The 27,208-nt window shown below is 30.6% G+C and overlaps 2 protein-coding genes across 22 annotated transcripts in view; one reads left to right on the top strand and one right to left on the bottom strand.

Annotated features, from left to right (window-relative positions):
- Positions 1-7,127, top strand: part of LOC143230510 (AP-4 complex accessory subunit tepsin-like) — a 58,829-nt gene extending 51,702 nt beyond the window's left edge. For 4 of the 7 annotated variants that reach the window (XM_076464197.1, XM_076464198.1, XM_076464199.1 and 1 more), the window contains exon 14: positions 655-4,240. In XM_076464197.1, the coding sequence (XP_076320312.1) occupies positions 655-732 (78 nt within the window). In that variant the 3' untranslated portion in view covers positions 733-4,240. Of the gene's footprint in view, positions 1-654; positions 4,241-6,489 lie in introns of those variants that run through there. The other 3 variants (XM_076464200.1, XM_076464202.1, XM_076464203.1) reach the window with 2 other exon arrangements.
- LOC143230509 (rap1 GTPase-activating protein 1-like) overlaps positions 1-27,208 on the bottom strand; it is a 148,921-nt gene that overhangs the window by 21,478 nt on the left and 100,235 nt on the right. For 10 of the 15 annotated variants that reach the window (XM_076464189.1, XM_076464192.1, XM_076464190.1 and 7 more), the window contains 12 exons: positions 26,843-26,921; positions 25,266-25,319; positions 22,826-22,909; positions 20,654-20,754; positions 19,448-19,577; positions 18,015-18,163; positions 16,912-17,077; positions 15,236-15,502; positions 14,459-14,526; positions 10,110-10,375; positions 8,078-8,160; positions 5,221-6,846 (listed from right to left, as the gene is read on the bottom strand). In XM_076464189.1, the coding sequence (XP_076320304.1) occupies positions 6,721-6,846; positions 8,078-8,160; positions 10,110-10,375; positions 14,459-14,526; positions 15,236-15,502; positions 16,912-17,077; positions 18,015-18,163; positions 19,448-19,577; positions 20,654-20,754; positions 22,826-22,909; positions 25,266-25,319; positions 26,843-26,921 (1,573 nt within the window). In that variant the 3' untranslated portion in view covers positions 5,221-6,720. Of the gene's footprint in view, positions 1-984; positions 2,920-5,220; positions 6,847-8,077; positions 8,161-10,109; positions 10,376-14,458; positions 14,527-15,235; positions 15,503-16,911; positions 17,078-18,014; positions 18,164-19,447; positions 19,578-20,653; positions 20,755-22,825; positions 22,910-25,265; positions 25,320-26,842; positions 26,922-27,208 lie in introns of those variants that run through there. The other 5 variants (XR_013016470.1, XR_013016473.1, XR_013016472.1 and 2 more) reach the window with 2 other exon arrangements.

Below are 27,208 nucleotides of genomic sequence, written 5' to 3'. Positions count from 1 at the left end.
TTGGTTATATTAATTTGTAGTACTAGCAAAGAACTTTCAATTGATTGATTTGAAGGGTGGAGCCACTAGTAGATTTGCTAACTACATTGATATCTCAGCATATCGTAGAGCTGTGAGGTTCTCATAGTAAAGCTAAATATAAAATATCAAATTCGTTAGATACTTTTACATCTTCCGTGGTGGGCATAATTGAAACTGAGCAATAAGACAACTAGACGTGCTATGTAACACAAAAAAACTAATACTTAACATTTTGTTCTTTACATTCCCTTTTAAATTAAAACTTGTATAATTTTAAATTTAAATTATATACTATGGTTTGATGCCAATCTCATTGACATAAGTAGAAAAAAAGTTTGAAAATAACATTCTAAACATGCACTTCCAGGGGCCAAAGAGTAAATGTGATTAATTTTTCCTCTTGCAATGTATAGATCAAATTATAGCTAGTACTGTTGTATACTTACCATTCAGAAGGAAAAACAATTCAGTTGAGTTGTCAAATTTCAATCAATTATTACACCTTTTTTGTGAATAACACAGAGAAAAAGTATTATTTCTGTAATTTCTCTACTGTTAGTAAAGCACTAGAAGTAGGTTAAAAGGTTTTAATTGCAGCTAAAACCACAACAACTGCATTGTTTTCTGTTTTAGCTCATGTTGATATTGGAGAGACTTGCAGAATTCCAACTAAAGCAAGAAAATCACTCTGGAGAAAGCCCTCAATCCTGATGGGTAATCAATGCGAGTAAATGAAGACATTACAAAGTTATGTCATGTGAATATATTCTGTATATTAAATCTTCATTTATATGAAGAAGTACTTTCATGTTTTCCTAATATAAATAAATATTAATTTAACGTACAGTGTTAAATGTAAATGTAGCAACATTAACATTCTATATGTCATATCAAAATAATTTGTACTAGACTTGTCATGCCACAACTGAGTACTTTCAACACACAATAACCACCACCCTGGAGTAGTTTCTACTAAATTATGTATCTTTATTCCTTACAGATTGTGAAGTGACTCTAGCTTACATACAATGCTCACATAAATATATGTATATATTTAATATAAATCTGGAATGGATTCTTACCATACTATCAACATTTTCAGTAAACCCTACAAATAGACATTACTTTAGTGACTCAACAACAGTTGTACTTTGAAGCTTTAGGTTAATCACCACAACAAAAGTTACAGCACCACTTATACTGCTATAATATACACATTCAGCTGCTGTTTAAACTACTTTGGTTATTAACCTCACTAAATATACTGGGGCTTAAACCTAATTTTACTCTGAACCATTAATCTAATGGGTTAATTACATATAAAAAGACCATTTGTAAACACTTTTTTCTTGCATAAAATTTAAATAAGCAAACAAAATTAGAATAATTTTCTGAGAGTATTTTTGTAAAATATTTTTTTTACACAAACCAAATAAAAAGTAATAAATAACACGTGACTTGATAATTTACTGTAAATGTTTTTAATACTTTCAAAGGATCTCATATTGAACTAGTCTAAAATCTTAACCCCTTCTATTATCAGTTTAAAACTGATAGCTAGACATGTCATACTAATTTAATTTCATATCATTGTTAATAAGGGGCCTAACAGTTTTACAAATTTAAAACCAAACCTTCAAACACAAACTGTACAGTTTGTTACAAATACGAATGAATATATACACAAATTACTGCTGTTTTTGTCAATCATTTGTGAAACTAAGAGAATAATATTAAAATATTCTAATTCAAACTTCTTCTGTCTTTTCCCTCCCATCATCAACACATAAGAGTTAGTCACTCACTTAAGTTTATGACATTGTGTCACAGATTACTAGATTTTTATAACAAAATATTTTTTCATGTGACAGAAATAGATTTTCTTATGGGTAGAGTTGAGGACAGCATAGAAGAACAGTAATCCAATAAATAGTAAAAAAGAAAATTTCATCACACTTACATAAAAAACAAAACAAAGTGAGTGCAAGCTTTGACTTTAAAAAGTAAGCAATAAATCATCTGTTTTTTGAATAATCATTTCAAATAAGTTGATCCTATTTCTACCACATGATTTAAGGCTAAGAAATAGTTACATCTAAATAAGTAGTATCAAAATATCATCTGAAAAACATTCCAACATTCCAGACCACACAATGTGACATAAAGAAAAACTATGTGACAAGTTAATGATTGTAATTTTTATTAGATTGGGATTTATGTAAATTCTAGTAAACAATGTGACTAGTGTCAAACTTACATTGTTCTGAAAAACACAATTCTGTAAAAGTTTAAAATCTACCTTGTGTTAAAAAAAAAAGTACTCCAGAGAATGAGTACATTTTTTTAAACAGAATACAATATTCACACAAAACATGCTGCAATTTACCTTTCAACAAGGGACACATTAACATGTTTGAGGTATATATTTGGTTTGTGGGAATTCAAGGTATGTTCTGGCAAGAGCACATTAATTCCCACAAGTCAAAAGCATAGATCAAACATGTTAACTTATCAGTTTATTAGGAATTTACTGTTTAAACAGCACATCCATGTCTTCTTTACATGTGAACCTGACTAGCAAATTTACTAACCCTCCACCAAGACAATCACATTTCACTTTGCTGTTTTATTACGACAACTGGCTGCACCTTTGGTTTTAATGACTTGAGTCACATTTTTGCCTTGGTTTGTTACACCAATCCATGTAAATAATTGATGTCTCAAATTAGGGAAGTGAAGGTGATTGTAACATTAAATATTCTAGTTATTTGGAAGCAGTTTTTTATATATATACACAAAATAAATGTTTTTCATTACTCACAGGAAAATATTTGAAGTGTGTGTTTCTTAAGGAAGCTTTTCTTGCTGTACTTGACATTTTCAGTTTTTCTGATCAGACTGGGACAGATTCAAAGAGAAACATCTAATGTTAGTGTTTGGATAGAAGTATGCAGGGATTTTGGTTCATAATTTTTTAAAATATGGGGACTGATAGGGTTGTATTCCCCAGAAGTTCTTACATGTATGTATAAAATAGATCATTTTTTTTAAGAGCATCTGTCTTTTCAACACAAAAACAAGCTAGGTGGAATGGATTTGAATTTAGGGGAGCTCTACCCATCCTGTTGAAATAAACCTCCTATATATGATTGGCAGCCACAAAACACAAGGAAGGTTTTCCTCTGATTTGCTGAACTATTACTGTTTGAAATCAAAATACTGCAATTTAATATTTCAAATTTATTCTTAAATATTAATATTGATTGTTTAGTCTGAATAACAAAAAATGTACAACAGCATATTTTGAATGCCTTCCATAAATTGTATGCAAAACTTGACCATAATTATTAGAAACCTTTTAAAAGTAAATATTCCAAAGTGTGATGATTTCTTTGGGAATGGTTGTCAAAATATAATATGAAACAACTACAACATATTAGTATAGACTTTGTGATAACAGCTAATAAGTTTTGAATGTGCTAATAAGCTTTAATTAGTAAACATACCACACTTTTCATAACATAAAGTTATTTTTGCAATAAAAAAATACACATTTGAATATAGATGTTGCTAAGACTAAGTGTGGATAAGTTGGTAGTGAGTGAGTAACAATATGCAAGATTGTTTATTTTAAAAGTTATTATTTTGTTTTCAAAACAAGAATGTTAAAAGTCATCTTAGAAGTGATTATGACAATTTCATTGTGTAACATGAGTCATATGCTGTACTAGGTTTTTGTAATACTGTTAAAATTGTCTCACTATAACCTTCCAAATTCTTCTTATGTGCAATATTGTCTTCACTAGTCTGCTAGATATTGTTAGGTTTTTTGTGTTGTGTGTTATATGTGCAGATACAGAAAGGAAGTCAAGAAAGCAAGTTAAGTGAGAGATTAAACAGATCCTATGTAATAAGACATTTAATTTCTACAGATATTATGAAGAAGTTGGAACATGATAAGTTAATGAAAGTTACACTGCATGATTGTTAGTTTAGGCATAACGGGCAATATTTAAAGTGAGTTTTACACGAGTATAGTTATAATAATAATAATAGAGAATAATTTGTTTTGTCATTTCTAAAGTAACTGAACGTGCCTGTGTGGACTTTAAGAAAAGGGAAACAATTATCTTAATCTCTGAATGTTATTGTTGTAATGCATGGAGTAACGTAAGTGAATTTATCATAGGTACGAAACAGAATAAAGAAAAATAATTTGTCAGTTTGGTTGTGAAGTAACTGAACCAGATTGTATGGACATTTGATAAGGAAATAATTATTGAAAGTTTTGTACATATATTTAACTTTTTTAAGACAAGTGGATTGTGTGCTCTCCACTTATTGTTGACATTTATCACCAACAAATCACAGACAATCAAAACCTGACAAATAATAAACTTGGCTTGCAAAAAAAAAAACAAAAGAGGGTTTTTTGGTTAGATAGTAGAACTTTTAAAAAAAAGAATATACCAGTTTTTCAGTAATTCTTACAACACTGCAACGAGTTTCTGGGACTGAAAGATTTTTAAAAGCTTATATTTTGTAAATATAGGTTTTGACAAAAAAAGGTAGAACAGCTTAGTTTTAATTGAAATTTTAACATGTCATTTTATTCAAACTGTTAAGTGTATAATTTTGAAATCCAATTGAAAACACTTTCTTTTTTTAGAAAAGTCATTTTCTATTTACTGTTTTGACTATAAGAATGTGTGCAATTTTCCGTGGGGGAGGAAAGGTAGTAACCATTAAACTTTATGCCAAAGATGTGTCTGTTTCCTTGTGTTTTGTATGTATGTTTAACATAGAATGTTTTTAAAGTACATCTACTACTAAATTAGGCCATCATTTCCTTCATTAGATAATGTAATCTCTGGAATAATTAATTACCATTACATACAACTCCATATTTAACATATCGTGGATTTTTATATCTGTTAATCTTTATATAAGCCCACCAATGAAACAGACAAAACATGATTAGAAGAGTGGGTAATTTTAATTTTTAGCTTAAGTAAAATTGTTTATTTTCACATAGTTAAAAAATTTTAGGGTAAAAGGTGGTGCTATTAGTCGTCCTGCTCAAGAGTTTTTCCGTAAAACTACTGGTAAGATAAACTAGTATTAGACTATAGACATGATTTTGCAAATTGACAGGTTATAGTCTTTGAAAGTAAGCTTTGAATGATTACAACTCTATAAAGAATATGTTGGTAATTTATTTCATGCAATTCGTTCACTTGGGTTTACAAAAGTACATGGTGACTGTAACTTGACAATTTCAAGTGAAATGGAGAATCTGAAGTGTTTTTAACCATTAAAACTGTGGTTATTTTCAGTATTATTTCTTTTATCATAATTTTTTCAGTGTAAAAGAAACTTTTAGGACTATTTCTTAGAAACTTAATGTATAAATGATTTTTAATGTATAAAAGTGTTTTCTTTGATAGTTGTATCTAGTAATAATTATTGAAATTTAGACCAACTGAGGTTTTTTGTCCTATTACACATATTACTTTTGTGCAAAATAATTATTTCTACATCCATGTAAATAGTGAACTCACTAGGAAATAAGAAATTTCTAAAAGAGAACTATATCAAAATCTTTAAAAGAAAAAACATTTTATAATTGAAGGAAAATAATGTGAGAGAGAGATAAAGTATGCAGCATTATACCTCTAATCCAACTAATTTAATTAGACAGATTTTTTTAAAAAACCTGCCTGACAAAGTTTTCTTTGATCCTTTCTTTTCTTACAATTTAGTTTTTATTGTTACCAGTATCTGAATATGCATGGTTATGTAGTTAGCAATAAATTTTGTTTCTGCTGGACAGAAATGGCATTCTCCAAAACATGGTTTTTCTTAAGAGATTCAAAGTAGTATGATACATAGAATCGCTAAGGTGCAACTTTTCTACGTTAGAAGTTTCCATATCATTTAACTTACTTACATTCAGGGTGCGATATCAAAATGTACCTCTCTGTATCTATGATGATCACAAAATGTTATTCAGAACTTCAAATATACATTTGTTACTACTTTTCAAAAGCTATTTCAAAATAACATCTAGTTTCTGTTAAACACTCATACCAGTATTTCATATTTAACATAAAAGCCCATTAATATTAATCCCCATCCCTATACTTGAATCACTTTCTCATGTTCATTCCTAAATTTGTGGTAAACCCAGTATAAGCATATTCTACCCCATATGTGGGTGTATTATTTATAAATTACTTGATTTTTGCACTGTGTTTAAATAATTAATTTATGCAGTAGAATATGCAATTTTATAGTATATATCAGAACAACTGGTGAAGATAAAGTCATTCATTCAAGATTCAAATTACTTTTTCATCTGCGATCAGAAACTAGAGATTATTTTTAACTTGTCTAAAACAGTGTTATGGAAACGTTTATTTGACTTTGTAGGGTTAACTACAACACGTTCCATTTAAACCTTTACAGCTTGTTGAAAAAGACTCACTTTCAAACCTTCCACGAGGCATCTAGACAGTGACTATTAGAACACAATGACACTGCAAACATCTGGACCTTATTCAGAATAAGTCTTGGAGTCATAATTCTTCTGAACTGCCTTCTACATGTTTGTCCTGATGTAGCAGTGCTTGGGCCTTCTACTTCAGTTGGCACAGATCACATACTATGTTAACAACAACTACAGTAGTGACTGGAGAATTAAATGCTAGCTAATGCTTCGGTGTGTGCTGCTTGTAACCTGAACAGTTCTCGTTTTGTCAGAGAAAGTTCCGTAGTCAATCGTACCTCTTTTTCCTTCAACTTCTTTAGATCTCGCTGGCTGGTCTAACATGGAAACAACAAAAGTCTTACTTTCTTGGCATGATTATTAAAGATTTCCAATACTTTAAACGTTAAATGGTTGTTTTAACAGTGAATAATGTTTTGAAGGAATTCACTGTTTATATTTTAATTTCAACAAATAAAATCTAGATAATTTGTCAAGCATATTATACGTACTAGAACAAATAATGAAAAATTATTTAGAATACGATAAAAGATGTATTTTTAGCATTTATACTTGAAATTACCTTTAGTAAAGTATTATTTAGTGTTAAATTCATACAATGTTTAGAAGTTTATTCAGTTAGAAATAATTTAAAAATTGTAATCAGTTTTATATTGACCCAAAAAATTTGCAAAACACTTCTTGTAAAACACTGTAAACTGTTAAACAGCAATAGGTGTATATTATAATGTTAACCCTCAAATGATCGACTTGTTTTTACACTATTTACTACCAGTGAGGTTCATATATTTTATCATACTGATACTAAATGGACCATGTAACGTGCATCTTGACCAGTTCTCAGTATAATTTTAATGCTTGTAATTTTATCATCAAACTCATAAAATTTGAGTTAAATTTTTAATAAATAAGAAAGACATACTGGTGCTATTACATCTAGATAAGACATGCAGACAAATAAGCTGAACTTCAAATATCAATAGTGTGTGAATCACATAAGATAATTGTTTTATTGAATATCACACAAAGATATCTTACTGAAGTAATAGACTAAAGGGAAGTCAGCTAATCAACATTACCCATTCAACTCTGGGGCTAATATTCACCAACAAATAAATAGTGGGATTAACGTGCAACATCCACTTGGCTGAAAGTGCAAGCACGTTTGGTGATGGGAATCAAACCTGTGACCTGTGATTGCAAGTTGAGGGCCACACTTCGTACAATATAAAAACATGAATGCTTATGATAAGTTAATATCTTAACTTTCATATCAAACAAGAATCCTGTTTGAATTAAACTTTCTCATACGTACACTCAAAATATACTGAAAGATTCAAAACACTGAAAAAAGTCAGAGACCTTTATATAAAACATTATTACTCTCTAAATGAAAGAGCCCTATGGCTGAAAAATAATCATTATAATAAGTTTTCTACGTATTATGTTTAGTTACTTTGGAAGAGCCATTTTCATTATTAACTACTTCTAATCAAAAGAACAGACTAGTAGGACTTTATGTCATAAATCAGTACACAATAAACTTACCATATTTTGCCTGAGAAGCTCTAGTTTATCTGTTTTCAATTTAACTACTTCCAGTTTCAGGGATTCAATCTGTTTTTGCATAGCTGCAATATAGAACAAAGAGGAAAAAACTACAAGAGTGAAAAGAAATTTTAAAGGGTTATGATATAGATGCTTATTCACACACACACACAATATGAATAAAGGACACAAACACTGTTCTTTATCAGTTTTATGAAACATTTTTCTTATGTGCATAATAGCTTATTTATCTAACTACTTGTAACTTCCAGCTTTGTGATAATTCATATTTTCCGTTTTACAAAAATGGAATTGCTATCATGTACACTATTATACATTTATTTTAATACCTGCTTCTTTTTTAATGCACGTGACATATATTGTTGGATGTGTATTGTGCAAATCCCATCTGTTCTATAAATTTGTAGAAAATTTTCGAGAGCAAGAATTATTGAAAAAAAAACACAGAAACATGTAACAATTTACACCTGAGTTGTATATAGTAAATAAGTACAGAAAATTTGTTCTTAAATATCTGCACAGATAGCATTTGCTTTCAGGCCTCAGAAGTATTGCAGTTTTTTTCACTTGCTATTAAATTCAGTCTTTAAAAGTAGGTTTGAAACAAAGCTTTAAACTACTTGTATCTTGATAACTAGGCCTCTGTGTCTTACAGATGTAAAACAAATACAAATTTCATGTGTTTTCTCTATAATAAAATTATCCATTTACCAAGATTCAATTCTCATATGGTATAGTGGCTAGGATACCTAGCTTTCAGCCAGGAGGCCCAGGTTCAGTTCCAGGCATGGGAATTAAAATTTTGGCCCAGTATGGTCAGGTGGGTTAAGATGTTCGACTCATAATCCGAGGGTCGCTGGTTCGAATCCCTGTCATGCTAAACATGCTCACCCTTTCAGCCATGGGGGCATTATAATGTGGCAGTCAATCCCTCTATTCCAGTGGTTCCCAAACTTTTTTATGCCCCGCACCCCTAAAAATTTTAATATGTTCTCACACCCCCTCACAGTAATTATTTATTTAAGAATAAAGGTGAAGTGGCCAAAACAAATGTTATCTTGCACCCCTGGTTGGAAACCACTGCTCTATTCATTGGTAAAAGAATAGCCTAAGATTTGGCAGTGGATGGTGATGACTAGCTGTCTTCCCTCTGGCCTTACACTGCTAAAGTAGGGATGGCTAGTGCAGGTAGTCCTGTGTAGCTTTGTAAGAAATTCAAAAACAAACCAAGATTAAAAAATGTCAAATACTTAATTAAGACTTTGATCTTCCTATTTGATTTCCCAGAAGCAAGAATATAAATTGAAACCAGTACTCCAGGAGATTCTCCAAGAGCATAAATATTTATTGAAACTTAAGTTCGCTTACATTATTAAACAGAAATATTGTAGTTCTTTTCACTTGCCATTAAGAATACTAAAAATAATAAGTATATAGACCTTTCATTGAAAAAACAATTAGTAACAAAATTAAAAAATAACATGTTCTAATACCAGTTAATGATATAAATAAGGTAATTATCTTGCAATTAAAGTGGGACTTTGATGTACACAAGTTCATCCATGTTAAAGTGCATGAAATTACTTTGCTGTAAACTGCAAGCAAACAACAATAGAGCAAACAATATACTTTTACTAACTATATATAATGTGTTATATAATGCCATTTCAGGATCAGAATTTACACAGTGCTGCACAATATGTACACTTTCACTAAAGATATGTTGTGTTATGTGATGCCATTTCAGAATCAGAGTTTACACTATATGCTTGGTAGACATTTATACTGGCAATATTTTGGGCAGGAAGCTTCCACCTTATATAAGATTATGCAAGGTTTGGACTTTTGTGAGAGTTGTAAAAAATACAAAACACACAAGAATATCCATAGATTTAAAACTGTTTTTTTACATTCAAGTTTTTGAATTTATTCATAGCACAGTCAAGTACTTTCAAAGGTTTTAGGGATGGAAATGAACCTTTGTACACAAGCTTTTTTAATCTATTCATACCTTGGCAACTGGGCCTCTGTGACCTACAGCTTTCTGTGCAAACAGAACAAGACTGGACGGTGTTCAAATTCCCACTGTCGGCACCTCTACAAGAGTCTTCTGAATTTGCTGAGACACGTTCTAACTCCAGACTATTGATGCTGGATGAGTCAGATTCACAGGTGATGTGCTGTGTCAGAGGTGGGGTCTCAGGACTTGACATTGGTGTGTTTGGTCCACTGCCTGATCTCTCTTGGGCTCCAACAGATATGGTGTCATTGTTTCGACTGAATAGATAATTGAAAAGTGGAAACACAGAAACATGCAATAATTTACACCTAAATAGATGTAGTAAATAAGTGCACAGATAACTTTTAATACATCAGAATTTACAGTACAATATTTAACATACATATCAGTTTTAACTCCTATTTCTGATAAGAGATAAATGCAAAGCAAAGCTAAAGATAATAAAATATGTTAAACATAATTAGTTAGCATTTTCAAGCATTGAAGTCTCTGTAATAAAGTTTAATATTATTTACACTTATTATTTGTTAATAAAGCTAAGCTGGCATTAAATTTAACATGATTATTTGAAAACTTCCATCTTTGTTGACTCTTTCACCTCAAAATCAGATCACCATTGGCATGTTGAAATGTTTTTTTTTAAATTAATAAACAGTGATAAAATATAACTATTTGTATGTTATCAGTCTTTAATCAGTAATTAATTATATGATGTGTAAGAGAGCCAATATCATGCTAACCCTCATTTTAAATTTTTTTTTTAAGCTTAGGTTCTTGCACATGATTTTTACTCAAGTAAGAAAACACATTATGCTAATATATTAATAGGTAGGTAAACAACCATTTATAAGCACAAGAAAAAGTTTTATTAATGGTGAAACATACATCTTTTGACAGGACGTTGGTCTCTCTTTAAATTTATAACATAAGAAAGAGTTTTACTGATGGTGAAACATACTACATGTTTTAACAGATCATTGGTTTCTCTTCCTCAGATGTGATCAGTACTAAGCAATGCAAGGTTTATATATTGTTACACATTATGAAAAACAGAAATGGTGTCAACAGGATGCAGGTAGAGGTCAAACATGGTCAAGGGTATGAAGGGTCTAAAGAACTAGCAAATGAGATTGATATTGCTAGTGAGAGATAATTTGCTCTGATTTATATAATTTATAAGGAGTGTTTTTATTTTTGGGTTAATATAGGAGAAGAATGTCATCCCAAAGTATTCTGTGACCAGTTTCATGTTGATATGTTAAAGCAGGTATTTGGAAATTGTCTCTATCGTGACCTTTTCACATTCACATGGGATATTGTGCATGTTCTGTTTTTGTTCTTTTAATATGGAGTATTTTGGGTTAGATAGCAAGAAATTAATTTTTTGTGAAAGCTTGAACACAGTTTTCACACCAATGTTCAAATTATTAAAAACTAAGAATTTTATTACAAGTTTCTGGAACAAACAGTAATGAAAACTTTGTAATGTTTTATGTTGTTGATAGGTGAAATGTTACATTTAACATAATATTTTCACTGTTTTCAAGTTTGATACAAGCCCTATCTGTTGGATTAAAATCTCTATAGTGTTATGTTTTTTAGGTAGTTAAATTCAATAAGTATTCTCTGCAAGTGAAAAGTTTAGAAACTATAGAAATCATCATAGTTAATGGTCCGTTACTAAACCGTAATAATGGCCCTAACAATATCAGTCACATGTGGCAAGGTCTATACACTGTCCATACATTCGATGAAATTTGACCTTTACCTATGTTCTGTCACCTGTTGACATTATTTCATTACATTTAATTCCTTTGTCTTTTGTTTTTACAACTATATATAAACCTTGCATTGCTCATGATCATACCTGAAGACAAACCAATGATCTGTTAAAACATGTAGCATACTCCACCATCAGTATTTCCTTGTACTTATAAATTGTTGATTGCCTACCTGTTATTACACGATTTTCTTAATGCCTTGAATACCAAACTGTTTAACTTATCTTGTATTCAAGTCTGGTGGAGAAACTATCAACTTCACAACAAACAGTAGAAAGTTAAATATTACACTTAAGACTTGTAGATTATGGTAAAGATGGCAAACACAGGCAAATTGAATAATCTGATAGTTAAGTACACTAAAAGTAATCATATTATATAATACATTAACTGATATATTTTAACTAACTGACAAGAAGAGCATCTTGATAAAAACTGTGCACTGCATCCCAGCTGATCTGATATTGACTAAACACTCCTATCTTCTGCACAGAAGGACCCATAATGGATCAGAGATTATGACTTTTACTTCCAGTGAACAAGTTTAATACTTTATGAACCATAAGTTTGTACTATAATTTTGAAAAGAGATCTAGATGAGTGCAATGCAAAGGTAAAGATTACAAAAGTTTTAAAGTGTTATAAAATTATTAAAGTACTGAAGTCTGTGTAATAACGTTTATTTTTATTATTATAAAAGAAACCTGAAAACAAAAAAAGGGAAGGTTTATCATTATAAATCAAGCTTGAAAAGGAAAAGGGAGTTGAGTTTGTTATTGGTGTTACATGTGGTATACACCCCTGTTCACATTACATCATTCTCACTGTGATATAATATCACACAGGCTACACATCTCTAGGTTAAGGCTTTGTTACCATAGAAATAACTGATTATACTTAATTTCTGATATCTGAAGTACTTTATTATGAAGAATAAAAATCTATTGTCTTCTGATCTTCTGACAATTAGTATTCCATCAACATTTACACAGAACGTCACTTTTCTTTATAACATAAAATAAAAATACAAACTGTGAAATACATCAAGGTAAAAGTTCATATCATTTTAATAGCTTTCTGGTCTTCTAGATATGAAACTTAGCAAAATGAAGTATTACAATTATTATGTGCTAATCTTGAGGCACCACTAATAAACTATGCTATCAGAAATGAGGAAAAAAACACAAGCCATTTCTGTTAAGACTTTGTGTTGCAAGCCCAATCAACTTCACAAGTTTGGCTTTCAAGACTGAAAAGTGTCACACACAGGGTATATAGTTAGGATGGTACTATGTTCTTTCTAGTAATCCATGTATGGTCAGTAAAAAAATATTTGTTAAAAACTGTTGTCAATCTTACTGTAACAGAAACAAACTTGTTTGGAAAGGTAATAGTTTCAAGTTTAACGTGGTCCAAAATGTTAAAGCTAATATTGTCTGTTATAACATTGCTGAATACGGGAGACAATCTATGGTTTCACTGAGAGCATTGTTAACTTTACTGATAATGTGTAAAAATGTTTGCCTATTTAGTTTCTTTTTTATTTACTGAATAAACAACAAAACTTTCAATATCTTCAGTAATTGTGACAAAGCTAAATAAACAGGTTATTTTCAACATCCAACTGATCATAAGTGCAGGACAGTTTGAAAGTGTTTTGCAAACTCCCCCTCACCCCACCTAAGCATTCCTAGAAATACTAAAAACAATGTAACGTATCTTTAACTGCAGCACTCATAGAAAAGTCTGTATAGCAAACAGGGGTTATAAAATGGGTTGGAAGTGTATTTTAACTTTGTCACCACATTGAAATTAATGTATTTGTACTTTTTCAAAGGACAATAGAAAACTGCTTTTTTTTTGTCACACCAGCTTAGTTGTGACACATATACTTGCACCTATCGAGATGGTACTCAGACAGCATTGTTAAGCAAGTTCATAATTAACTGAGTACTGCAGTTTCAAGCTAACTGAGGTCTCATCAACTAGTTTGTTCAATGGTAAAACACCACACAATAGCTGCTGTAGATGTAGTTTCAGAGGTACAATTTTTTTTTAATATTTTATATACTTTTTTTAAGCAAAACCATTTCTCTGCATTGCACAGTTTACATAGGAACTTAAATATTATCATAACATGGATAGTATTTTTTAAGACTTTTGAAATATTACTACTTTCACAGACAAACTGTTTTGCCAATGTTTATTCAAGTATATCAACTTTTATGAAAGTTCAATGTTTTACTTTCTTAAAATTTTATTTTAAATATTCCTGGTCTTATTGCTCAACAACAATAGTTGATTTTTTTAAAATTGTCGCATCACATGGCCATAGCACAAAATATCAATCTTTCTTGACATTTTTAGTTAAGAAAAGAGTAAATGAATTAAACCATCATAGCTGAGAATAAACTAGCAAAGAAACTAAAAATCCATTACAATGACATATGAAAGAGAAATTGCAATGATCTCCCCAAACTAGAATCACAGCACAATTTTTATGCAACTAATAATGCTTGATCTAAAAGAAAACTGGATATAAAGAATGTGATTTCTGACCTGTGTGTAGATCCTTGGGAGGGGGATCTCCGATACCAATACTTTATTGAACCTGAACCTTTGATACTCTGAAACATTGGAATTTAATTACATGCTTTTAAATAAATTCTTAAAAAGATCTCAATAAAATTGATATTATATTTATAACAAAGATAATAACATATTTAAGAAAATGTATGGTAATATGCTACAAGGCTTAGGAATGAAACACTTAATTTAGGTAAAGACCCACTGAACATTTTGTAGCTGAAATAAAAGTAACTTATGCCCAAGGGTTTCAGTTCAGTGTCTTTGCTGCTATGTTTATGTTGAGTTTTGAACATAACATTTACCAACAAACACATTTTTTTTAGGTTAGTTGTAATAAACACTGTAATAAACTAAATAAGTTACAAGAACAAGTTTCATTCTGCTATCCCTGTAAAGTATGGTTGAAATAAACAAAAAGACTGCTTCCACAATAATGAAATGAAAACATCTTGAATCTTTCAATATTAGAGAAATATAGATGGTTAGATATATCTGGAAGACTTAAGAAAGAAACTGTAAACATAAACTGATCTTAGTTAAACATTATCTCAAGATCTTATTAAAAATGTATTTCTTAAATTCTCGTTTGTGAACCTGAATATATACAAATCATTTAATTTTAATATTTTTATTGTTTAATGGACAATTTTAAAAATATTCACTACTTCTTTTAACAAAATTTTTATGTTAGCTACTAAGATGTTACCATAACTATTAGAAGCCTGCACAACTACTACTAGCACTTACTGTAGGAGTTAAGTCCCCAAATGTTGTGTTGCTACTACTAACACTAGTTGAGGATCGTTTAGGTGTAACATTGGAAAGATTGGATTCTATCGACTGACTTCTAGATCTTCCAGTCAAGGCTTTCCGAACAGAGTCAAAGAAACGTGAGCTTGTACCATTAACATCAGTTTTGTTGTTTTCAAAACACAGTCCTGTTCCACAGAATTCTTGGGTCTTCTGCACAAGACCATCATGGAGGGACTGAAGAAGGGAGGTTCTTGTTCGATCCTGATGTGAAAAATAAAATACACTTTTGTTATAAACTACTAATTTTTGAAACAGAATAAATTTCAAAAATATTTTTGAGGGGTACAAATTCAACTTCAAGTCAGACTTAAAGTTTAACAAATATATTTACATATATTTTTGAAAGATTGAAATGCCTATTTTTTCTTCACTGGATCATACAAATACAAATAATAATCATAAACTTCAAAAGAAAGGCAATAAAATGATTCTAGATTATTCTAAAAGGTGCATCTCAGAATCCATAGTTTTTTTTCACCACTGTGACAACTGGAATAAGATAATTCTCATCTTAACAGCCATGATATAAAATTATATGCTTTCTTGCAAACTAATATTAAACTAGAAAATTTTCCACACAACTACAGAAAATTAGTCAACTGATATGACTAGTGAACAGAAAAATTATGAGTTAATAGGAAGGCAAATTCTGACCATATGTGTTTATGCTTGATCAATATGATTCTTAAAATGTTTGAAGCCTGGCATAGAACTTTTTCTCATTACCAAAACAGCACTATAAGCTATATTATTTCTGATAAAATATTACTCTTCAATGAGAAGAGATCATTTTAATAATTAACTAAACTGTGTTTAATACAAAAGGAATATTGTATTTAATTTGACAGTCCATTCACAAATATCACAAAATAAAATATTTATATGAGCAACAATTGACATTTATGAACTAAAAGATAATACACAGATGTTTATTTTAAATTATCTCGCAGTTGTTTTTAGCTGCAGCACAGCAGTTTGTAGATTGGCTTCAAGTTTTTTGTTTTCTCTTGATGAATTTGAAAGTAATTACAGTTTTGGTCCCAGATGTCACACCCTTTCGATTTCAAAATACTTAAGGTCTCATAGAATAATTTACTCTAACCTGCCTAGAAGAATTTCAATTTGAGGGTAGGCTGGCAGACATCCTGATGAGTAATAAAATAAGTCCCATGCTTGGTATTGAATTTCTTGCAAAGCTGTACAAAGGCTACCTGCACTTGCTGTCCATAATTTAGCAGTGTAAGAATAGAGGGAAGGCAGCTAGTCATCACCACCCACCATCAACTCTTAGGCTACTCTTTTACCAATGAATAGTGGGATTGACTGTAACATTATAACTTCCTCACAGCTGTAAGGCAAGCATGTGTGAGGTGACAGGAATTCCAACTCATGACCCTCAGATTACAAGTCGAGCAACCTAACCATCTGGCCATACGGGGCTGGAAAAACAAGTCTCATAGATTATTTACTCTAATCTTACCTAAAAAAAATTTCCATTCCTGTGGCTACTGTGGATTCCTTTTTGTCTACATACTTTTTACATTGTAAATTTATCACAATTAACAAATCCAAATCATTCATCCAACAAATATTTGATGAAACTGCAGTACCTCCAGTTTTGCAAACTTTTCTGACTTGTAGCATGCATGCTCAGCATTGATAAGCTTAGCCAGAAGAAACTCTCGAAACCGATTCCCTTTGGTAAAAACAGATGGCTGTGGTAAAGGTGGACCAAAAAATGGAACATCATCTTTTGCTGTAACTGAAACCTTGTATCTGAAAAACAAAGAAAAACTGTTTAAGTTTCTATTTTAACATTAAGGTTAGAAACCATACAGTTCTGAGCTTCTGACAACTAGTATGCAATTAATATTTGTACAAAATATCACTTCTTTTATTTATAACAAGAACGTAAAATATATACAACCTACTTGAATCTTCCACAAAGCACAACTACATGGAAGTTTAACCTATGTGGTTTGGTTTGTTTTGAATTCTGTGCAAAGCTACATGAGAGCTATCTACGCTAGCCGTCCCTAATTTAGCAATGTAAGACTAGAGGGAAGGCAGCTAGTCATCACCACCCATCACCAACTCTTGGGCTACTCTAATACCAACAAAAAGTTGTATTGACCGTCACTTTATAATGCCCCCATGATTGAAAGGGCAAGCATGTTTGGAGTGATGGGGACTTGAACCTGCAACACTCAGATTATGAGTCAGGTCCCTTAGCCAAATGGCCATAGTTCTTCAGTATTCTAAACATTAATGAAATTTAGCTATATTCTAAACATGCATTACATTAAGTCTGCACGAAAAATGTAAATGTTCAGCTAGGGACAGAATCTGGTTCTGACTTATCATCTAGTCATGATACTTCTTTTAAATATTACTTTATAAAACCTCTACACACAGGTTAGAAGAGAAGGAAGAACAGTGTTGAATAAAATATCCAAATGATGGACATAAAACAAATATGCACAAAAAGAGAATTTAAATAATGTTATAAAGAAATGTAAATACATATTTTAACTGAGTAAAAAGTGGACTGAATTAATAACAAAAATGTATTCTGTCGTTTAAGTGGAAAGATTTTTGTTCGAGGATAATTCATAAAAATACAATCGTCAACTTCAGATATTCTGGAATGCTATGAAGCACACACACAGTCATATAGCAGAATGCATACTGTAGAGTTTTAAAAAACACCAACCTTGTCTGAGGTGACTTGGGTTCAAGAGCTTCAACAACAATATAAGCATGTAGAAAATTAGATGCTATAATGGTTGGGGAGAAAGGAGTGTTGGAGTCCTGGAATATAATGGCTACAATGTCATTCCCAATGTGTCTCTTTCTTTGAAGCTGAAATATCAAAACAAGCAGTTTAACACCATGGTTGTAATGAAGAAAGTTCTAAATAAATACTACATGAAAGGTTAGCACTTTTAATATCAAGATCCCTTTTCATCAACAAGAGCGTGTTCAGGACCTCTGAAGCAAGACCACAATTTGGACGTGTTGAAAGCTGATTTCAGTATAAAGGCTACTGACCACTTTTCATCTCCTTAAAAATATATTTATAAATAGGTACCTTGTAATTTCTTTATGACAAGTTAATGCAAACTGCTCTACACATAATCCTGTACAAACTACCAAGACCAAATGACTGAGTTCCATAATTTTTTCGTTTTTGAAGAAAATAATTTAATATGTAAGTAATGTGATAAATAGTCACATACTGTATTTGTCCTGCCACAAATGCATCCATTTCAAGCAGAATTTCATTTGCAAATTCTAAAATGCATCTTAACTTGTTTTAACACTCCTACGAAAAGACGTTTCTAGTCCTGATTTCTCCAAGCCCGTTCCCCTGGCTGTGGTTTCGCTAGATAGTAGATAGGGACAGTGGGAATCTCGTTAATCCATTCATTAATGGATTTAAATGGCAATTTCATTTAAATACAAAATTATTAGCCTAATATTAATAACCTTTCAAGTTGCTCTGGGGCCTATTAGGCCCCACTTTTCGTAGGAGTGTTAAGTAATTTGCTTGTAGTTATCAAGAGAAATACCTTTTTTTGAAAGGTCTTAATAATAGGAGAATTATAAGAGTTCATGGACCATTAATACTATAAAGAGAAGTATGAAAGTAAAATTATAATAATGCACAGAGACATTTGAGAAAAGTTTAATAATACACAGCAAAATGGGACTCTTATACACTGTAGATACAATATAGCAATGTGTAGTAAAACAGGGCTTTCTTACATTGTTGAGAGGATCTGGTGTGTAGGACCACACACGTTTATTCCACTGTTAATAAAATTTAATGATGTTTAGTAAAACAGGGTCTTTACATAAAGTTGGAAAAGTTTGATAATGTATAATAAAACAGGAATTTCATGCAAAGCTGGTAAAGTGTTTTACAAGTTGGGTTTTTACATCTCTTAGTAAAGTTTAAGAACACAGTTACCAATGTGTGATTCACTGTACCTTTTTAATTGAGAAGTCTTTTTGGTGTTAATTCTTTAAGCACACTTAATGAAAAAATTCAACAAGTATTCCCACAAAAACATAATTTAATTTGTTTTTAAGTATTTCTTCTCCAATTAACATTTTTAGACTGTAAAAGAAAAAAATATGCACCTGTTGAGTGTCACCTTCAGTGTAGGGAAGAAGTGTAGAGACATGAAACATGATTTCACACCCTTGAAACTGGGTGTATATGGACTCTTTGCCTGTTTGGCCATAATGGGTGTCGAGACCTCCTCGAAAGCTAGAAGATACATTGCAAATACACAAGCAAGGGAATTAAATTTTTTGACAACAAACAAGATTTCTTCCAGAAATATTCCAGCAATATAACAAATATAGTAGTATAAGTTTACCCAGAAACAAACTTAGGATTAGTTTGACATTTGGAAAGATCCCAAGATCCAATTCTTTCCAACACTAACAATATTTATTATTTCTTAAAGAATAAATTCTACATACACATTCTATTTTCTCATGCAACTGTATTGTCTACAGAGACATCTAATTTTAATAAATGCCCTATCAAGTTACCCAGACTTAAAGAAGGTAGTACAACCAATTAATTCTTAACATTTATTTGTGGTTTCTGAGCTCATCCAAAAGTTGCAAAAAAACCCAAAAACTACTGACAATAAATGAAAATGTAGATTTTGACTGGAAACTACTCCATTTCTCTGATGCAATAAAATAAAATATATATGAAACCCAAATACTATTCAGTTCATCACTTATCACTTGTATTGGTGTCAAGTGACAAGCTTCATTTTTAGTGTCTTAAAACAACTTCTCTACTGAGCAATATAGAATAATAAATTAGTAGCATCCATACTACATACCCTTCCAATCGTATATAAACATAGGTTCACTGTGTAAAGTAAAAACACCATACATACAAATATAGTAAATTATTTGTTATTTAATGTAGTTTTAGTTAAAGCAAATGTATTCTTCTTCTACTGACGAACACTGTTTGGGTGACTTGAATATGACCTGATGAAAGTGCTGGACAGATTGACAGAAATGTAGTCACCAGTATTATCCACTAGCAGAAATATGGGATTAAATCTTGTTTTCAGTCAAATTAGAAACAAACAGTAAAAGACAAATACTGTTTATCAGTACAATATTTAGTCTTTAGAACAGTAATAACATATTTTAGACATTATCTAAAATATGTCTCTTAATGAACATTTTTTGTGCCAGTTCAAGAAAATAAATAATTAATAAATATCTGGAAAATAAATTCAATTTTATGTAGAATTACAATTATTATTAGTGATGCTGTATTACAACTCTTAAGTACAAAAACAAAGTCACCCCTGGAAATCCTTTAGTTTGATGTGGTGTCCCAACATACTTAGAAATTCATCCATAGCAGGACTGTGGCTTATATTTCCAAACAACTCTTCTTCTGTTGTCTAAACCAAGAAGCAAAAAGTTTCTTTCAACAAAACTCACACACTGTTTTCAAATACATTTTCCTACTGTCTACAGTTAACTCTGAAATACTAAATTTGCATTGTTAAAGTGTTTCCTTGTAACAAAACAATACCTTTCAAGTAAAGCAGCATGTTTTAAAACAAAACAAAAAACTATTCTCCAAAACTGATTAGAAGAACAGGTAGTGTTTATAAATATTTACATACATCAATGCTGTTATCCTTCATCAGGTTTGACAATAAAACCAATGCTTCACCTGATTTGGTTACATACACTATGAAAGTTAATTTTTCTTAGATACCGACATAAGCACCATCTAACAAGAAGTTAATTTTGTAAGCTGGTTCTTGTATTACAGAAAATAGTTTATTGGTCTATAAGAGACAAAATGCACTCTGCTGTAAATGAAAATTTATCATACCAGCTAAGATGAAAGAAACATCATAATTTTTCTCTAAAAATTAATATTTGTACAAAATATCTCCAGTACAAAATAACACACACATATCATGGGTTCATCTACTTTGATTAGATTACAAACTGGTGTTCAACATAATACCACAGAAAACAAAACTGAAACTGGTAAAGAATCATAAATTTATCACTTGAGATTATTAAGAAAAAAATGTTATCAAAGTTTAACACACACATACAACTATTATAATATATTTAAAATCAGAATTTATTCATGTGAATAAGACAAAGTTCCTTCAGTTTTATGATTTGATTTTAATAAATACTAAATCTAGCACACATTTACCAGTAACAGGTGATAAACTATAATCACTATATCAGAGCAAGCTTTATTATACACTACTTGAAAGTTACAGTTATAGCTTCTGTTAACATTATTATATGTGGGGGATCATTCCATTAACTACATCTCTCTTTTGAAAAGTAAAATGAAAACAGATTAAGGAGAGAACTAATTAGCAAACTCAACACATGTTTATCTATATAATGCAGAAATTTTAAAAGCAATATTTTTATCAATTGCACTGACTTCATAAGCAAACCAGTATAACTTCTGAAAGTCACCGAGGCTTGTTTCTTTATTGAACTTGATGTTCAAGTATTAGTTCATATAGGATTTGCAGAACTTAATATTAATCAAGTTGAACCAGATATACCAGAATAGCACATGAAAAAAAGGAAGCAAGGGTACAGTAAATAATGCAATTTTTTAAAAATACAAAATAAATCAGAAGTAATTTGTTTTTAAATCAAAATTTACATTTAATTCTGAATAATCAAATAAAGAAATTTAAAAAAATCTTAAATCTTCTCACTGCTTTCAGAGCTTCACACACAAACTCTAAGCCTTTATTTTCCATGTGTTTTGCATTGCAACTCAGGTTTCAACCCAAGACTTTTGTTATATAATAACAAATATTACGTACTTCTAACAAAGGAGTTTTCACCAAATATACATTCTTGATCTGAAGAATGCTACTGTTTAGTTATAATTTCAGATATAGATTTCAATGCACACTAGTGAAGCATTACTTCCTAATTTAGAACTTTCAAAGCTAGTATTACACAAGCAATTCTTACATTGTATGTAAGAAAGTCAAGACTAAAAAATGAAACAACAGACGTGTTCATTGAGTTTATTTGATAAAGTTATCTATAACCTTTTAAATGAAATAAATATAGACTGAATTCAAAGGTATGGTATTGTGTAATATATTTTAAATTTAATAACAAAAACCTTTTATAAACTTTAGTATCTAAATTATGTTAATACCACTTTTGGTAACCTGAATATCAAGTTATTTACTCTTTAAACCTGTAACATTTTGAACATTATGCAGGAATTATTTTGATAATTTCTTAATAATTATTACCATATCTTAACATTTAATTTTCTTTTAATTTCATGGATAATAAAAGGTTTGGATTAGTTTTCAGCCAAAAGACAAATGTTATCGGACACTCTCCCTGATCAACAAATCTGAATTTTTGGTTGAATGCTGTCAGCATCTGCTTGGATTTAAACAATTAAATTATGGCAGCATATTTAACTACTACAGCAAATATCAAGCTTACCTGGGCATGCCTTTGGTAAATGACACCAAATTTGAAAGTATTAACCAAAATGTGTTCATCATAAGCAGTGAGCATTTCTGAAGCCTACAAGAAAATAAAATTTGAGAAACAAATTGTGTAAAACTGAATTAGAATAAAAAGTTTACAATATTTAATTATAATTTAAACCAGCTCTTAGTTTAAAAACTTAAACTATTTTACTTTCCACAGTTGATACTTATAAAAGAAATAAAAAAAACATAAGAGTAATAATACAACAAATATTAAAAAATTATCACAAAATAACAAAGCCACTAGTTTTGACAAACCAAGCCTAACAAAACTAGCCATTCTTTATGTTTTGTAAACTCTTTAGTTTTTTATGTATTATTATGCTGAGGTGTTATTATGGTTCTTTACACATTTATCAAATTAATTTTCTTTAATAAAATATTAATTCAGTTGTAGAGCAATTGGTTGAAGTAAGCTGCCAAACAAAATTTTTAATTAAAAACAACAGTTCTGTTTACTTCAGAAATAACTGATATCTGAAGTAGTAATAAAACTGTTTATTTCAATCTAATGTTCCTTATACAGGGATTGAGTACATTATATTATAATAATTTTGCAGCCTCAGTCACTGCAAGTCCATGGCACCATATCCATTCATGCTCTACTTGAAAATAACACTGCTGCATAGTTTTCCCATAGCAAGTCTCCATCATAAGGTTGTCATCTCTAAAACACAACCCTGCTACCTGGATTATGTACATGTTGTTTATTGTATGAATATAACCAGCTTCCCAGTGCCAATTTCAACAATCTAATTGCATGGAAATCCATAGGTCTTGCATCCAGCAACTTGAGTATATCTTTATATGGAATACCATAAACATCAGTTTCATTCTCCAGTTACTCAAGGATGTGTTGGCTGGAAAGATATTGAAATTGTATTTCTGGATAAAAAATCCTTCTTCATGATGTTCAGTACTGTTGTTTAGGGCACACAGACAACTTTTTGCCAATGAGTTTTGTGTTCATGTATTTTCATTTTCATCTGTTACAAGATAACATACTTTGCTTTCCACAGCTGGTATATGACTAATTGTAAGTTTATTTGTGGCTGGTCCTGTTGGCCCAAATTTATCATACTGCTTTGTTTTCTAGTTTGATTAGTACAATGACCATTCTCATCTTATGAATTCTAAATCTCCAGTCTGAAAACATCTTTATGATAGGAGTGTATGAGCATCTTATATCAGAAAAAGCTGTTACAAACCCTTCTCACAATTCTTGATGATGAGAAACCCACTTGAAATAAAAATGTATCTCAGAACAGCTGGTATGGGTATTAATACTATTATTGATAAGGATAGAACAAAATTTCGACCTTCCTAGGTCATCTTCAGGTTAGGAAAGAGAGAGTTTGAATGTGACCGGTGCCAGACACATGTCTTAGGGACAAGAGTATAAATGGGTATGGGATTCCAGTAAACACCAAATTTATTCAGAAATCAGGTACAAAACTAAAGTCCATACTATGTAAAAACTACACTGACAAACGCAACACCAACATAATTTATACAATACAATGCAACAACTGCCACAACTTCTATATTGAAGAAACAAGCAGAAAAATGGAAATTAGATTCAAATAACACAAGAAAACACTGCACATCAAATAAACACAACCACAGAAAACACCCAGAAGGAAAGTAAGGAAACAAATATGCACAAACACAAAATCAAAGAAGCCCTACTTATACAGCTATTAAAACCAAAATTAAACTAATAATAAAGGAACACCTTTATAGCTATACTAATTAATAACCTAACATCCACCTGCAATGTCCCCTACAATCTCGTACCTGTTTATACACTCGTCCCTAAAATGTGTGTCCAGCAACAGTCACATTCAAACTCTCTCTTTCTTAACCTGAAGATGACCTAGGAAGGTCGTAATGTTGTTCTCTCCTTATCAATAAAAGTGTTAGTATCCATACCACCTGTTCTGAGATACATATACACGATTACTTTTGGTAGCATCACACTACCTATAAAAACCAAACAATGTTTATTTGCTATTAAGTACACAGTGGGCTATCTATACTTTGCCTATTCTGGGCATCAAAACCTAATGTTTAGCATTATAAGCTCTCAGATGTATCAAAGAGCCATCAATCAGAGTCGAAATGTAGTTTTGATACATTTTGCCATATTTATACGTATGTTACATGCTAATTTACATAATACAAATTATTTTAATATAATATACTCAACCCTCTACCATAATTAGGCATTTAATCAAAACCATAATGACTTGATCACTAGATTATTTTTTGCTTTCACTAAAACTACTCACTGACACCTCACTTACTATAATATAATACTGCTTTTATTTTTTAAAGTACTATAGAAAATTCAGAGAGAATAAATTCTGTAATGAAGCCACATCACATACCTTTGGAAAAGTTACTGGTTGGAATCTTTCTGTTATAATCTGATCACAAAGAAGCTGAAATAAACAAAAAAATTGTTTAGTTTTATATTCATGTTATTATACACAATAAATGTTTTACTGATATACCAATGATGCACTGGTTTACAATAATTTTCTTTATTTGGTTGAACAATTATGACAAACTTCTAAAGTAAAAATAAAACTGAAAGTTACTTATTTCTTTAAGCTTTTGGAAAAGAAACCTTTGAGGTGCATAAAAACAGTAATATTTCTGTAAATTGAAAGAAATTAAATAAATTAGTTTATTACTCTAGGTTAGCTGGAAAAACAATTGTTTGTTTGTTACTGACAATGCAACTCTCTGAGGGTTGGATAAAGATAGACAGGTAGTTCTTTCATTTCAAATATTTTTACTGTAATTATTACTGTTGATACATCTGTGATGTATGTATGCATGCATGTCTGTGTACACACACACACACACACACACACACACACACACAATATCCATAAATTGCTGAACATTTTTAATAGCACAAAATGAGAATAATATAAAGATAAACAATTGTGGTTTGCAATATAGTGGAGACTAACACTATCTTCTCTGGTTAGTCAGTAAAAGGTTAAAATTAATATTTCATTGAAGAATTGCAGTAATGTGATGAAATTTTTCAATAACAAAGATAAAAAACATAAATCTCTACACAGTTAAGAACATCCACACACAACATTAGCATTTGCATGCTCTAGAGACAAACAAATTTGAGCATCTCACTGAGTCTCCTGTAATCACAACAAATTTAACAGCATATAGCATTCACATCTCATTAATCCAGTCTTCACTCTTCACCCATGGTTAACATATTGGCAATCCAGCAATTACATAGGTACATTTCCACTATTCATCAGTAGTTAATTGTGGGTTAGTAGTACATGAAAGTTATAAATTCACACACTGTCAATTCAATCTTTACATACTTCATCGAATGATCATACAAAATAAATCTAGCACTTAAATGAGGTGAATCCAGTCTTATTATGTATGCTGATCTAATTTCATTGTACATAAGACAAAATGTTTATTTCTATTGTTGCCAGGAATTCATTCATTTAAAATCTAAGCCTCACACAAAAATAATGAGGTTTTATTCTTTAAAAAAGGTTGTCAGTATTAACTTTTATAATTAATTTTAAACATTATCTTCTCAAGCTGACAAAAAAACACCAAAAACATGAAACTTTGAATATTAAGCAATTCCTTATTTAAGTATGCAGACGGGAATGGCAATAGCTAGTTACTAGGTCCAGACCTCTGTCAAAATTTGAAATGTTATGTTACATATTCTTTAATTTTAAAATGAAATACTGTGAAATGACTTGTATGGAAAAGGTATATGATATGCAAAACTGACCATAAGCACTTGTTGGTGTTTGTATTTCACAAACATTTTTACTCTACTAAACTACAAGCATGAAGACAAGCATTTGGATTTTGATAATCCCAAAAACAAATCTTTACAAAATACAAACATCCCCATAAACAAACTTTTACAAATACACTTTACACAAATCCTTACCTTGGCAAGTTGACCTGCACTAAAGTTCTCTCCCAACAAACTGCTTGGTAAAATATCATGTAATAAACCTGTTCTTGTTCTAGGAAGAAACATTAAAATACACTAACATTAATTCACCACATAAACAAATATTGGTTATTTCCACTAGGACTAAATGAAAATTAAAAAAATTAATTTTCATTTACTTCAGTTCAGCAAGTATTTTCTATTTCAGTGCACAAGTTTGAATTGTTTGTAAATCACAGACAACTGAATAAACTTTAAAAAACAAAGTATCTTTTTGTTTCTGAATTCTTTGTGTCTGCCATTTTCATTAACACAGACTAAGTAAATTTAATATCACCTAATTGTAATAAGAATCCACAA

This window comes from Tachypleus tridentatus, chromosome 10, assembly GCF_004210375.1.
Source record: "Tachypleus tridentatus isolate NWPU-2018 chromosome 10, ASM421037v1, whole genome shotgun sequence".
Taxonomy (NCBI): Eukaryota; Metazoa; Arthropoda; class Merostomata; order Xiphosura; family Limulidae; genus Tachypleus; species Tachypleus tridentatus.
The sequence above is the reverse complement of the archived record's forward strand: the minus strand, read 5'-3'. Positions and strand labels throughout refer to the sequence as shown.